The 12,369-nt window shown below is 39.8% G+C and overlaps 1 protein-coding gene across 1 annotated transcript; it reads left to right on the top strand.

Annotated features, from left to right (window-relative positions):
• Positions 1 to 7,617: 7,617 nt before the first annotated feature.
• On the top strand, positions 7,618 to 10,938 carry LOC128097911 (uncharacterized). Its single transcript, XM_052718784.1, has 2 exons — positions 7,618 to 7,728; positions 9,862 to 10,938. The coding sequence occupies exon 2, from the start codon at positions 10,004 to 10,006 to the stop codon at positions 10,934 to 10,936; it is 933 nt and encodes a 310-aa protein (XP_052574744.1). The 5' UTR covers positions 7,618 to 7,728; positions 9,862 to 10,003; the 3' UTR covers positions 10,937 to 10,938.
• The last annotated feature ends 1,431 nt before the right edge of the window (positions 10,939 to 12,369 follow it).

Genomic DNA, 12,369 nt, shown 5'->3' on the forward strand with positions numbered 1-12,369 from the left:
CATTGGGGACCAACTGCCCTTTAGTTTTTCATTTATAGAATAACTTTCCTTGGCAAGGCCTTGCCCCAGGGGGTGATGCAGTTTTGCAGTTTCATTTATTAACATTCCCATTCTTATAAATGAATGTTGACTGAATTCTCCAGATTCTAGAGAAAGAGCAGAAGCCCCTCTTTGGGGGTTGGTTTATGAAATTGTACTGCCCAGAGATAAGATATTAATTAGATTGCTTATGAGGAACAATTTAAAAGGCAAACCCTGGATTCTGTATTTAACAGCTCAAATAAATCAAGCGATGGGCCTCAGAGAAATGCATAATGTACTTACCATTTTGCACTTGTTTTTATGCAAATCTTATCTTGGAGTTGGGTCAGGAGACTCAGAAACACTGGCAAGGCTCCAATACTTGGGAACATGGTTGGAGATACTTGGGACATAGTGTTGGTAATCAAGCTTAGAGAAAACATAAGCCTTATCTAATATAATTTCTTTGAATTTAGTTTGAAAATGATTCAATGAATAAAGCTGAGATCTCTATGCTGCAAACAATAAAAATCACACTAGCTATCTGCTCAATGGATCTTTCTAATTTTCATTTTTTTTCCACAGTGAAAATTTATTGTACTCCCTAGACAGTCTTTTAAAAATTATTTCCAGAGAAAATTTCTGATCTATGTGATCAAGATATTTTTGCAAGCTCAATCTAGGGAGAAACACAATGGTTTCTGTGCAAGTACAAGTAATAATTAGAAATAATGCTAGACTGCCGTGGTGATCCTGGGCTCACTCGAGCTTCTTTTTGTCTAGGAACTTGGAGACTGGAGAGTGCTATCACTCAAGGGCCACACACTGATGGCAGTAGAGTTGGTTGTATAAGCTCAGGTCGACGAGGAGAGCACATGGAAATGATGTGATGGTTGGTCTTGATGTCAGTTTGACTGGGATTGAAATCACCTAGGACACACACCTTGAGGTGGGTCTAAGAGGGCATTTCCAGAGTTAATTAACTGAGGGAGGAAGACCCACCCTCAAAGTGAGCCATGCCTTCCCACACCCTTACAGAAAGAGGTTCAAGGAAAAATTCAATGTGTACAGTTCTCTTCTTCTTCTTCTTCTTCTTCTTCTTCTTCTTCTTCTTCTTCTTCTTCTTCCTCCTCCTCCTCCTCCTCCTCCTCCTCCTCCTCCTCCTCCTCTTCCTCTCCTCCTCCTCCTTTCTTTTTCTTTTCATTTTCCTCTTCCTCCTTTTCCTGAGCAAGTCCATCTATTGCTTTTTGTTTTATTTTTGCATTGTCAGCAGACATGAGACTCCAGCTCTCCAGCTTCTTTGCAATTTCAGTATGGATTCAGTATGAGCACCTCCCTAGGTAGCTTCGAACCTTTAGCACCAGCTTGGGACTGCCAAGTCATCCTTCTTTTACTGAGAAGCTGCTAAGATCTCTATTTCGCTGGCATGTAGACAGCCATGGTTGCACAATTCCATGCCTATTGCATAATGCCACCTTGAAAATTCCTTTTTATAACCTGTCTGTTTGTTCCTCTAAACACCTCTGCCTACTCCAGCTGGTTATTGTTGCATTTTTAACGTGTGCAGTGTGTATTGTCAGCTTTCACTTTGGGAGTCAAAACCTTTTGTGCCTCCCCAGTTCCTCTGCAACATGTGAGGCATGAGCATCTTTGTGGGAAAGAGCTTTGGCACCCCAGCAATTTTTTCCTTATTTTGTAGACTATTGTCCTTATCATTTTTTTTCTGCATTTAACTGTAGTGAAGTTTTCTTTTTTTAATCTCATCCTGCCCATTCATTCTCTCCAAAAGGTTGGACATGGAGATGTTTGCTCATACAGATATTTTGTGTAGAGTAGCCACTGATTTCCAGTCCCTTTAACTTTTCTAAAGGGATGTCTCAGAAGAAATAATTCAAGAAAGTTCACACACACACACACACACACACACACACACACACACACACACACACACACACACGGCATCTGTTTCTTTCACACCACCGATTTTTTATTTAATGATCAAAAGCAGAAATTCCTGAAAACTAACTGTATTTGATTTTTATTCATGTTATTTGGATTCCAAGATGGCTGATGGTCCCATTGCTAAGCTGTGACAGCTCTGTTAGCTCCATGCTCAGGCTATGAGTGAAAGAGTAGCATACTTAAGCTTGAACCCAGAGGAGAAAAGGTCAAAGGATACAGAAGAGGGTGATAGGGGACTGTGTGGGGATGAAGAAGCTGACTTGTAAGAGGCAAGTCTGGGACAAATGAGGTTAGAAAGGAGGCATCAACACCAAACTTCCCACTAAAATGAGAATGAGGTGGTTAAAGCTTTTCTGTTTGGTTCATAGTGAATCCAGAACTCTGAGGAGTGTGGGAGTGGGGAGCTCTGATCTTGAACAGCTTCAGCAGTGAAATGTCAGTACTAAAAAGACTGTCTGTCAGATTGGATCTCATTAGGTTAAAGGAACACATTTTTGTCTTAATTATGAAAATCAGATAAACATTGCCTGGGAGTCTAGGGAAATTAATGTTAGTTTAGAGATATTTTTTCATGTCTGTTGATATTAATGATACCCATCTTAAAGCCAAGAATGTCAGAGACCCTAGACAAATATCATTTCATTGTACCCTTATCCTTGTGTTCTATCACCAGTAAGTATTTGGTAAACACTTTTGAGGGTCTTTTATCATAAATCATTATTTCAAAAAGATATGTGATAGAAATGGCCATTGGTTTCAAACAGAGAACCATTTTGCAGTAATTATATTTTCTTATTAAATATGTGATAGACATCGGAGACACAAATTTCCTGTGCTTAATAACTACAAAGGCTCTTTGATAATCAGCTCCAGTCTTCACTTTCAAAAGTCTATTTTAGTGGGAAAAGAGAACACAGGAAAAACCACAATCCTGAGAGACTTGAGAAATGGCTGACTTGACTCATTGTTTAAATGGACAGGATCTTAGATCTCTTATCTTTTGATGGCAGACAGGAGATGGGGGATTGAAGAAAGCATGGAAAAGGAGCACTTGATTTTTTTTTTTGATGCAGTTATACCAATAGGAGCAGTAGACTTTGTAATGGAAGCCATAGATGTTGACCTAAGTGGACACAGAAAAGGCTGATGCCTTTTTCATAAGCACCCTTGGGCTTCCCTATGTTATTTTTTTTCACACGGTTGCATATATTTTTTGTTCACATAACTCCCTTTGGAGTTAATGAAACTTTGTTTAACTGTACTGTAAGTCACACATTTCATAGACAGGAAAAGGCATGCCTGAACTGATATCTAGGATGCCTAAGCAAAGAAAGAGGGTCCTTGGAATGGAAGTAGTTGTAAATATTGTTTGGTATGATCAAAATCCATAGAGCAGCAATTAATTTTAGATAATTACTAGTTGGAAACTACATAATTGGGTGTCTCCCTGTAGAGTCACCTGCCTTTGTGTGGAGTGTTTAATCGGTAATGCAGTTGAACCTGAAAGGGAAAGTTGCTCACAGCAGAATTAAGAACTGTAGCAGTGTGGCATTCCAAGTTGCAGCATGTTAGGCCACCGAGATGTTTAATCAAGTTAGCTATTATATCTTTGGAATTAAATCCAGCAGAGAAAAAAAGTTCTACTTTTGGGATTAGTGTCAGATTAGCCTCCCTTTTTAGAACACAAAGGAGCTGTAAATGAGCAAATCTGAGGCCCATTTTTGGGGGGTGAAATAGTTTTCTATCTACTTGGAAACTTGCAAAAAGCAAGCTGGGGGTGTGCTTAGGGAGCTGGCCAGGCAGGAATGCTCTGCCTTTAATAGTGGTTGATATATGGACCCTTTGGCTTGGAAACAGTCATGCTACTTTTTTGCTTAACAAATGAAATATCATTTCATTATCTATGATATAGGAATAATAAAGTATCTACTTGGAAGGGCTGTGTGACTTTTATAAGTTATATACATAAAATGCTAAGCATTGTGTCTAATGTTTGGTGAATGTTTAATAAATATTTATTTTGATTATATTTAGATTGAAATGGCAGTTTTCCTCTAAGACTTATATTGTGAGACAAAAATAGAGTTCCAAGTTAAATATCAGTTTTAGTTGTCTCATTCTCCATTCAGGGATTTAGCCAAATAGGCATTACCATAATGTTAAGATGACACATTTTCATAGGCTGTTCTAGCTATGTAATTGTGTATAATTTTTAAATATTATCAATGCACCTACTACACATACAAATATACGTTTAAACGCTCATGTATACAATTCCTAGTGAACATTTCTTTTCAATAGAAGTTTTCAATATCTTTGTAAAGATGTCTTCCTTGTCAAATTTTACCTGTAACATCCCATTTGGATGGTTCAGATTTTAAGATTTACTGTCTTTTTATTTTTTTAAGGAGGTATTCCTCATCTCTTGAACCATATAATTTATTGGGCAACCTATTAAAACTTAATGATAACTTCTGCTCTAAGTAATTCTTAGTTTCCTATATCTGCATTTTACTTGTAGGGCAAACAGATCTTATAATACCTCTTGATTAGCTACTGCTGCATTCTTTACTACCTGGTGAGTTAGTTCCTAGTAATCACAGGACTTGGAACAAATCTTTGAGTCTCTAGTCCAGACAAAATTAAACGTTATGAGCTTGAGAAGAATCTGCAGTTACCAATGCCAGCACAGCCCTGTGTCTTAAAATTATATCAAGAATCTACAGTACACCTTAAACTTACACAGTGTGCTTTCCCAATTTTATCTCAGTAAATCTGAAGAAAGAATAATCTATGTAGATATTCTACAGGTTAGAATACCAATCACATGTGCAAACCAAGGCTGTTCCCCGGCTTCCCTTTGGCACTTTAAAAACGTTATTATGAATTATTAAAATTTTGGACGGTATGGAAATATAGCCCTCCATCGTAAAGTTTTTACTGACCATTCCCACTTTTCCTCCTTTCTTTCCTTTTCCTTCCTTCCATTGCCTCCCTTGCTTCTCTCTATCTCTGATGCTATGCTTTAGTTCCCCTGCACCAGGAGAAGCTTTATTTACTATGCAACTTACTCTATTGACTTTTGTTTCTAAAGAAATACAATTTCATTTCCAGGAATCTAAGATGCTATTAGGTATAAGTGCCACTGAATGCTCCCTCTAAGAGCCAAAGATGACCTAACAAAACCCCAAATACCATACACAAGAAGCCCTCTTTTGAGTTCTTGGCCAGGGCTGTCCAAGTGACTCCTGACTACTGCTGTTGCCCTTAGTTGTTCCCTGGAGGTGGAAGGTAAATTTCTATCGCTGAAGATGTCATAGACTTCAGAAAGAGAACCCAAAGACTCCTGAGCTGCAACTGACCTGAATGTTTCCTCCCTGAGGACTAGATTTCATGGTACCAGAAGGTCCTATACAAGCTTCCAAAGCATGGAGGAAAGTAACAGTCCCACCCAGCTATGACTCCTATGAGCATGTCAACAAACAGCATGACATGAAAACCTAAAGGGACAGTAGTGGCATGTGCACCTTGGCAGTAACTGACAGCTCTCTAATTGGACTTAAGACCTACTTAACAACAGAGAGACCATGCCTGGTACTGGAAACCTAGTTAACTACTCAGTACTAGTCAAGTCGTGGTTATTGGAGGAGAATCTACAAACACTCATGTACTAAACCAGCATAATTCCAAACAACAACTTATAAAAATGTGTCCTTGTATCCACAGGTAAATATAGTCTTCATCCCTGACCAAAGAAAGTTCTCTTTGCAACAGACAGAGACTACTTCAGAAAACCACAACCAATCAATATGCAGCATTGTGGAGCCTGGTCCCAATGGACACATCTGCAAAATACTCCTGCACCTAAGGCTCAGAGAACACTGCAGAAGAGGCAACAAAAAGGTCATAAGAGCCAGAGGATCAGGGAATTTGCAGTGATATTGTATATCCTAGTAATATCCGGAGCTACACTCATAAAGCCTCACTAAAATGACTGTCCAAACATGAGCTGAACAATGATGACACCAATACACATGCCAAATTGGATGGAGAAAAGTCCATGAGGCATCAACCCAACACAAAGAACTGTAGGCAACCGAGGAAGCTGGGAGCAGGGGAGGCAGCCTTCCCCAAGGAAGAGCGCAACAATTGATTGTCCAGTGCCAATTGGTCAGCACACATACAAAAAACATTAGATGAAATGAACATGTTATATTACAGGAATATACGTGTATATACAAATACTTTTAGGTACAAAATAACAATTATTGAAAAATGAGCCAATGAATTTGAAGGCCAGTAGAGAGGGGTATATAAAAACATTTTGAAGGAAGGCAGGGAAGGGAGAAATGTAGTTACATTATAATCATAAAACATTTTAAAAGACATTAAAAATGTCACCAAAGATATAATAACATGTTCTTAAAAGCAAATACTGTACTCAATATACAAAATTTACAAAAATGAGTAGTTGGGACAGGTGGTGTTCTTTACAGCCTTTGAGAGTGGCCCCGGTCTGAACAACACCTCAGCATGGAAGATACCCGTGTGAATGCTCCTCTACTGACATGATTGCCAAGGACGGAATCTCTCATATTGTCCAGAAACAAGCATTATACGATATTTAATTTCTATAGAGTTCGAGGAAATTTCATTTTACCCTTGGAACGTAAGAGGTGTAGCAATACTAACCATGATTCTAAATTACAAAATCTTATACTTAAATTTGGGTAAAAGTTAAATTAATTACATAAAGTAGACTAACCACAGTGAACTTGGAAATATATATTTATTATTTATGGGTCTCAAGAGGAGATCAGTAGAAAAGAATGTGGTAGAAATACATATGTGCCTTTCATTTTGTAGAGTGCTAAAATATTTAGAAAAACAGTGTTAAATGTTGGAAAATATTGAGTGATATTTGTAAAAAAGAAAGGATTGTACTGAAGGAGAGAGAAGATAAGGTTTAGTATGTGAAATTAAAACATATACACTAAGTGTAGAAGTTTATTTACCATTCAGAAAGACAATAGTCCCAACAGAAATGCTCATATTCTGGAATTCCCAAGAATAAGACAAAGTTGGAGTTCACCAAATAAATACAATTCTGCTTAAGAATGCCTTGTGTAGGTAGCCACAAAGATGCTGTTCCTACTGATGAAATTATAATGAGGAAACAGCTTGGCAACATTCTTTTTTTTTTTTTAAATAGTTCTCTGAAGATCTTATATAATTTTGATCACATTCAGTGTCCCCCACCAGCTCCTCCCAGCTTTAAACCCGCATTCTAACTGTGCATTCTCTTCTCTGAAACCCATCAAGTCCAATCTGTGCTGCCCGCATTCTCCTGGGTGTGTGGCCATTCACTAGAGCATGGTTGACCTCTCTGGGGCTACACCCTTCAGAGAGAACCGACTCTTCCTCTTTCAGCACCCATCAGTTACCCATAGCTCCTCACCTAGGGATGGGAATTACTGCTTAATTCTTCTTGAATGTTGGGATTTTTCTGGCTTGCACTGGTGGCGTTCACACCCTCACAATCTCTGTGAATTCATGTGTCTAACTACACTAGTATGTCCAGAAAACACATAATATTTTCTTGTAGTCATCTGCCCCCTCTGGTTCTTACACCCTTTATGTCTTCTCTTCCTCAGTGATCCCTGAGCCTTGAGAGGAGAGAATGTGAGACATGTCCCATTTAGGGCTGGGAATTCTGCAGTCTTCTGTTCTCTGCATCTTGACAAGGTATGTGTCAATTGCCATCTACTATAAAGAGAAGCTTCTCTGGTGCAAGATGAGGGATGCTTCAAACATTCTTCAGGGATGAAAAGTCATATGACCAAGTCAGTTGTGTCTTCTGGGTAGCCCTGGCAGTTGTTTTGAGATAGAAGTTGGGATCTCTGGTCATCGTATTTTGAAGACTATAGAGTTCATTGTCCCAAAGGCTTTTGGGCATTTGTTTGTAAGGGCTTGTATGAGATTCCTTCTTTGAAGGATTTTCTTGCTGTGAATAGTCATGAAGACACCCACTAGGTCAGCCAAAATACAGTTACTTGGGAATCTAATGTACAGCATGGGGACTATATTTCTCTACTCTATTGTAGCCTTAAATTTTGATGGGAGAATATAGCCAGACCTTTAAATTTACAGTTTTTACATCTATAGATTCAATTGACTAGACTAAAAGTATTTGAAAAAAAAAACCCAAAGGTTCACAGATAGTTCATCACTAGTGACTGCAGTAAGACAACTCCTTAGATAGCATTGATGATGCATTATGGGGAAGGAGAAACCTAGGGATGGCTTAGGAGCATGGTCTAAGCTGTATGGTTGAGCTATTTGCAAACATTCTGCCAGTGCATGTGAGGAACTTGAGCATCATCTTTCAGGATGGAGTCCTGAAACCATTCCTCCGTGGAAGCCTAGAGACAAACATAGCTCTTGGTATTCCCACCACCAATGCCCCAAATGTGGTAACTATGTCAGCTGAGAAGAGTACTAATTAACTTGATCATGGTCATCATTGCATAGTCTATACACACACCAATTTAACATTTTATAAATCTTAAATATATACAGTTTTTGTCAATTATACCTCAAGGAAATTGGGGCAAAGCGCCTATAGATCTCCAGTAAAATGTTAGTAGGATGATTCAAGTTGGAGAGAACTGATGGACCCATTTTGCTTACAACCATAGTTGTTATGCCTGTATTATTCCCTCAGAAGAATTTTTCATTAATTATGGTTGACAGTTTGACTTTGAGTTACATTTTTGAGAGTCTACAAAACTTTAAAAAACTTCAAAAAGACTCAATGTGTTTATACTAAGGGGGCTCCTAAAACTATTGTCTTCTAGATTCTGGCTTGTCCTCTGATTTAAAGCCTGCGAGAAACATTTTAAATGCCTTTGAATTCTTCTATCTGCCTTTGTGGCACAAGTATTATTACAAGATTTCCAGATGATTGGAGACAAAGTTTTCCATCAATTTCTGTGACACATAGAACACAAATGCAACTCTAACTTTCTTTCAGTCTTAATAATCTGTCTTAATTTATTATTTTCCCAGGCTTTGATTTTTCTGTTAGATTTGAATTTAAGTACTCTTGAGAGCTCTTCAAAGGTTTTCATAAAAAAATATATAAATGTCTACATGGAGATATTTTAAAGAAATTTAAAATGAATGCCAAACAGGACAGGGAAAAGCCTACAAAGCTCAGCCCTACAGAACTACAGGCAACTGAGGGCAGCTGGGAGCAGGAGAGATGGTGCTCCCCAAGGAAGGCAACTGAGGGCAGCTGGGAGCAGGAGAGCTGGTGCTCCCCAAGGAAGGCAACTGAGGACAGCTGGGAGCAGGAGAACTGGTGCTCCCCACGGAAGAGCATCCAACTGGTTGTCCAGTGCCAAATGGGCAACCCTCATGACACACATATGAGAAACATTATATGGACTGAGCAGGTTTTATTTAGGAATATATGTGTATGTAAATATGCATATCCCTGCAATTACAATTAATTGGAAAAGTGGCCATGAATTTGAAGGCGAGCAGGGAGGGATATGTGGGAAGTTTTGAAGAGAGGAGAGGCAAGGGGGAAACAAGTAGCTTGACCAGTGACACAAACAAACTAAATAATAGAAATGTTGAAAATGTGTTGTGTACAGTATATGCAGTTTTATACTTGTAATTAAAACATAATCTCAAAAAAATGAAATAGTGTAAATATATTTTGCTTCCTTCTTCTTTTCTTCTTCCTCTTCCTCTCTGTCTTCCATACTCCCTTTCTTTCCTATTTTGATTTAATGTGGCTTTGGTGAGAATGTGTTAGGTACTGTGTTTTAAAAAGCCTTTTTAAAACGTTTTATTTATTTATTTTTTTAGAACCTAACAAGTCTGTGGTTGCATGTTGGATGTATGTTTTCTCCACACCAAGGAAGCCATTAGTTCTGGACAAGGACTGGTGTTCTCCAAACCTAATCCGTTTTGACACAGCTGCCTGGTTAAGAGCTCAGTATTTACTGACATGGTCCCCGGCAGCAGCCTGGGCTCGGATGTCACCATGGCTCCAGGTGAAAGTGCAGAACACACAGATCAGCATGGTCCCAATGGCAGAGTGGCCCTTGGACAGCAACATGGCCCCATGTGGTGGCCCAGACCCTTGGCATCAGCATGGCATTTGATGGCATCAGGAGCCGTGGACATCAACTCAGATCCTGGCTGCTGTAGAGCCATGGAACCAGACATAGCCCCCAGGAGCAACCCTGGCTGGGCTGACACCATGGCCCCAGGTGACAGTACAGGCCACTCAGATCTGCATGGCCTCGGCTACAGCAGACCCTGGTCATCTGCACAGCCTTCATTGGCTACTAAAGCCATGAACATCAACAAGGACCCTAGTTGCTACAAGGTCATAGACCCAGAGATGGCCCCCACAGCAGCCCAGGCCCAGGCCCAGATGTCATCATGCCGCCCGCCCCAGCGCCTTGTAGCAGCACAGGCCTCTCAGATCAACATGGCCCCTGCAGTGGCATGGCCCTTGGACACCAAAATGGCCACAGGTAGTGGTCCACACCCTGGGCATTCCCATGGCCTTGGTGGCAACGTAGGCTATGGACATCAACACAGATTCAGATATGTCCATAGGCAGCAGCTCAGGCCCCATGTCACCCTGGTCCCGGGTGGCAAGCAGGCCGCCAACATCAGCCCATCCCTCACAGCCCTTGCTGCTTCAGAACTGCCTCTTACCACAGCACATGAACCATTCCACCGCTCCTTCTCTCCTGTTTCACCACCATATACTTGCGCATCCTACTGGCAGCTGACCGCCTGGCACCTTGTGCCACCAGGTAGGCATGTGGATGCTTCAGGCAGCCTGGACTGTGAGGACCCAGGCTGCCCCATGGGTGTCTTTTGCCTGCCTGAGCTGCATGGCATCAGGGGGCCTGTGGATCTGTAACATACTTTCAATGTAAAGATGGGCATTTAAAATCTAGTTCATGTATGTTTTAGCTTAAGAAAATTTAGATTTATTTACTTATACAGTTTTATTTTGCGTGTGTGTGTGTGTGTGTGTGTGTGTGTGTGTGTGTGTGTGTGTATGTGTATACCACATGCATGCCTGGTGCCCACAGAGGTCAGAAGGTGTCAGGTTCCTAAAACTAGAATTACAGATAGTTGTAAGCTGCTATGTGCGTGCTGGGAACCAAACCCAGATCCTGTAAGAACAAGTGCTCTTAACCGATATGCCATCTTTACATCCTTCCATGTGCTTTAATATATGAGTTACTTTAATAAAGTTATGCAGTGCTCAGCATAATGCCTAAAACGAAAGAACTGCTTCAAGTAATCTCACTGAGTTTTGTAATGTTTCAGACATTGACTTCTAATCTTGATCTGTCCCTGAGTAATGTTAATATCAAGGAGGTTAGATATAAAAATCCCTTTTGTACTCTATCCTTCAGGTTGCTGTATCCTTCTAGCCATTTTGTTTCTATAAACTTATGTACATACATAATATGTATAATTGGTACAGTATGAATTGATGCACATATACATAAATGTACACACATATATACACATGCACACACACACACATATATATACACACACACGTACACATATTCACATATATGTATTCAAACACACACATACACAATATACACAAATGCATACACATTTACACACCCCCACTCACACATAAGCACATATACATACACAGGTACACACACACACACTCACACACATATATGTACAACACACTTATACACGTAAGCGACCTCACAGGTGTTGTTCTTCTATGAGCAGAATGGCATTACAGTCTGCCGTGCACTCTACCTTGGCTGCTTGATATTACAAGTCATGGGTCTTTCCTGTAGCTGCTGCAGGAGGCTGCCTGGTGTGGGTGTACTCTATTTAATAATCTCTTAAGGACAAACAGTCCTGGCTGATGTGAGCAGTGCTGTCACAGGATTTATGTACTGCAACATAAACTTGTGGTGTGCACTCCTAACAGTGGAATTGCTGGATTGGATTAGATAAGTGTATTTATTCAAATATAAGTAATTATTGCTCAATTCCCAGTCCTTGACTTGCAGGCAGGTACATTTCCACCCCAAAGAATTAACTTATTTTCATTCACTGTCAGCATGTCTATTATCCCTATTCTCTTACTGTTTTTTCTGATACCTACCCCCTAGTTTGATTAGTGAAAGATTACTTGTTGTTTTAGTGTGTCCCAAACTCTGAGTCCCATTGACTGTCTTGAAACACATATATCTGCAATTTGTGTTTCTTTCTCTGTGAACCTACCAGATGAATTCATTTTCTATCCTTGCACTGGATTGTCAGTCTTTTAAAAATTGATTTTAAACTCAATAATGTAGTTAAATC

This window comes from Peromyscus californicus, unplaced genomic scaffold, assembly GCF_007827085.1.
Source record: "Peromyscus californicus insignis strain IS unplaced genomic scaffold, ASM782708v3 Scaffold_5__1_contigs__length_169319896, whole genome shotgun sequence".
NCBI classification, from domain to species: Eukaryota; Metazoa; Chordata; class Mammalia; order Rodentia; family Cricetidae; genus Peromyscus; species Peromyscus californicus.

Bases quoted from the DNA above. Each gene is read 5' to 3' on its own strand.
- LOC128097911 (XM_052718784.1), top strand. From the start codon at position 10,004: ATGGTCCCCGGCAGCAGCCTGGGCTCGGATGTCACCATGGCTCCAGGT.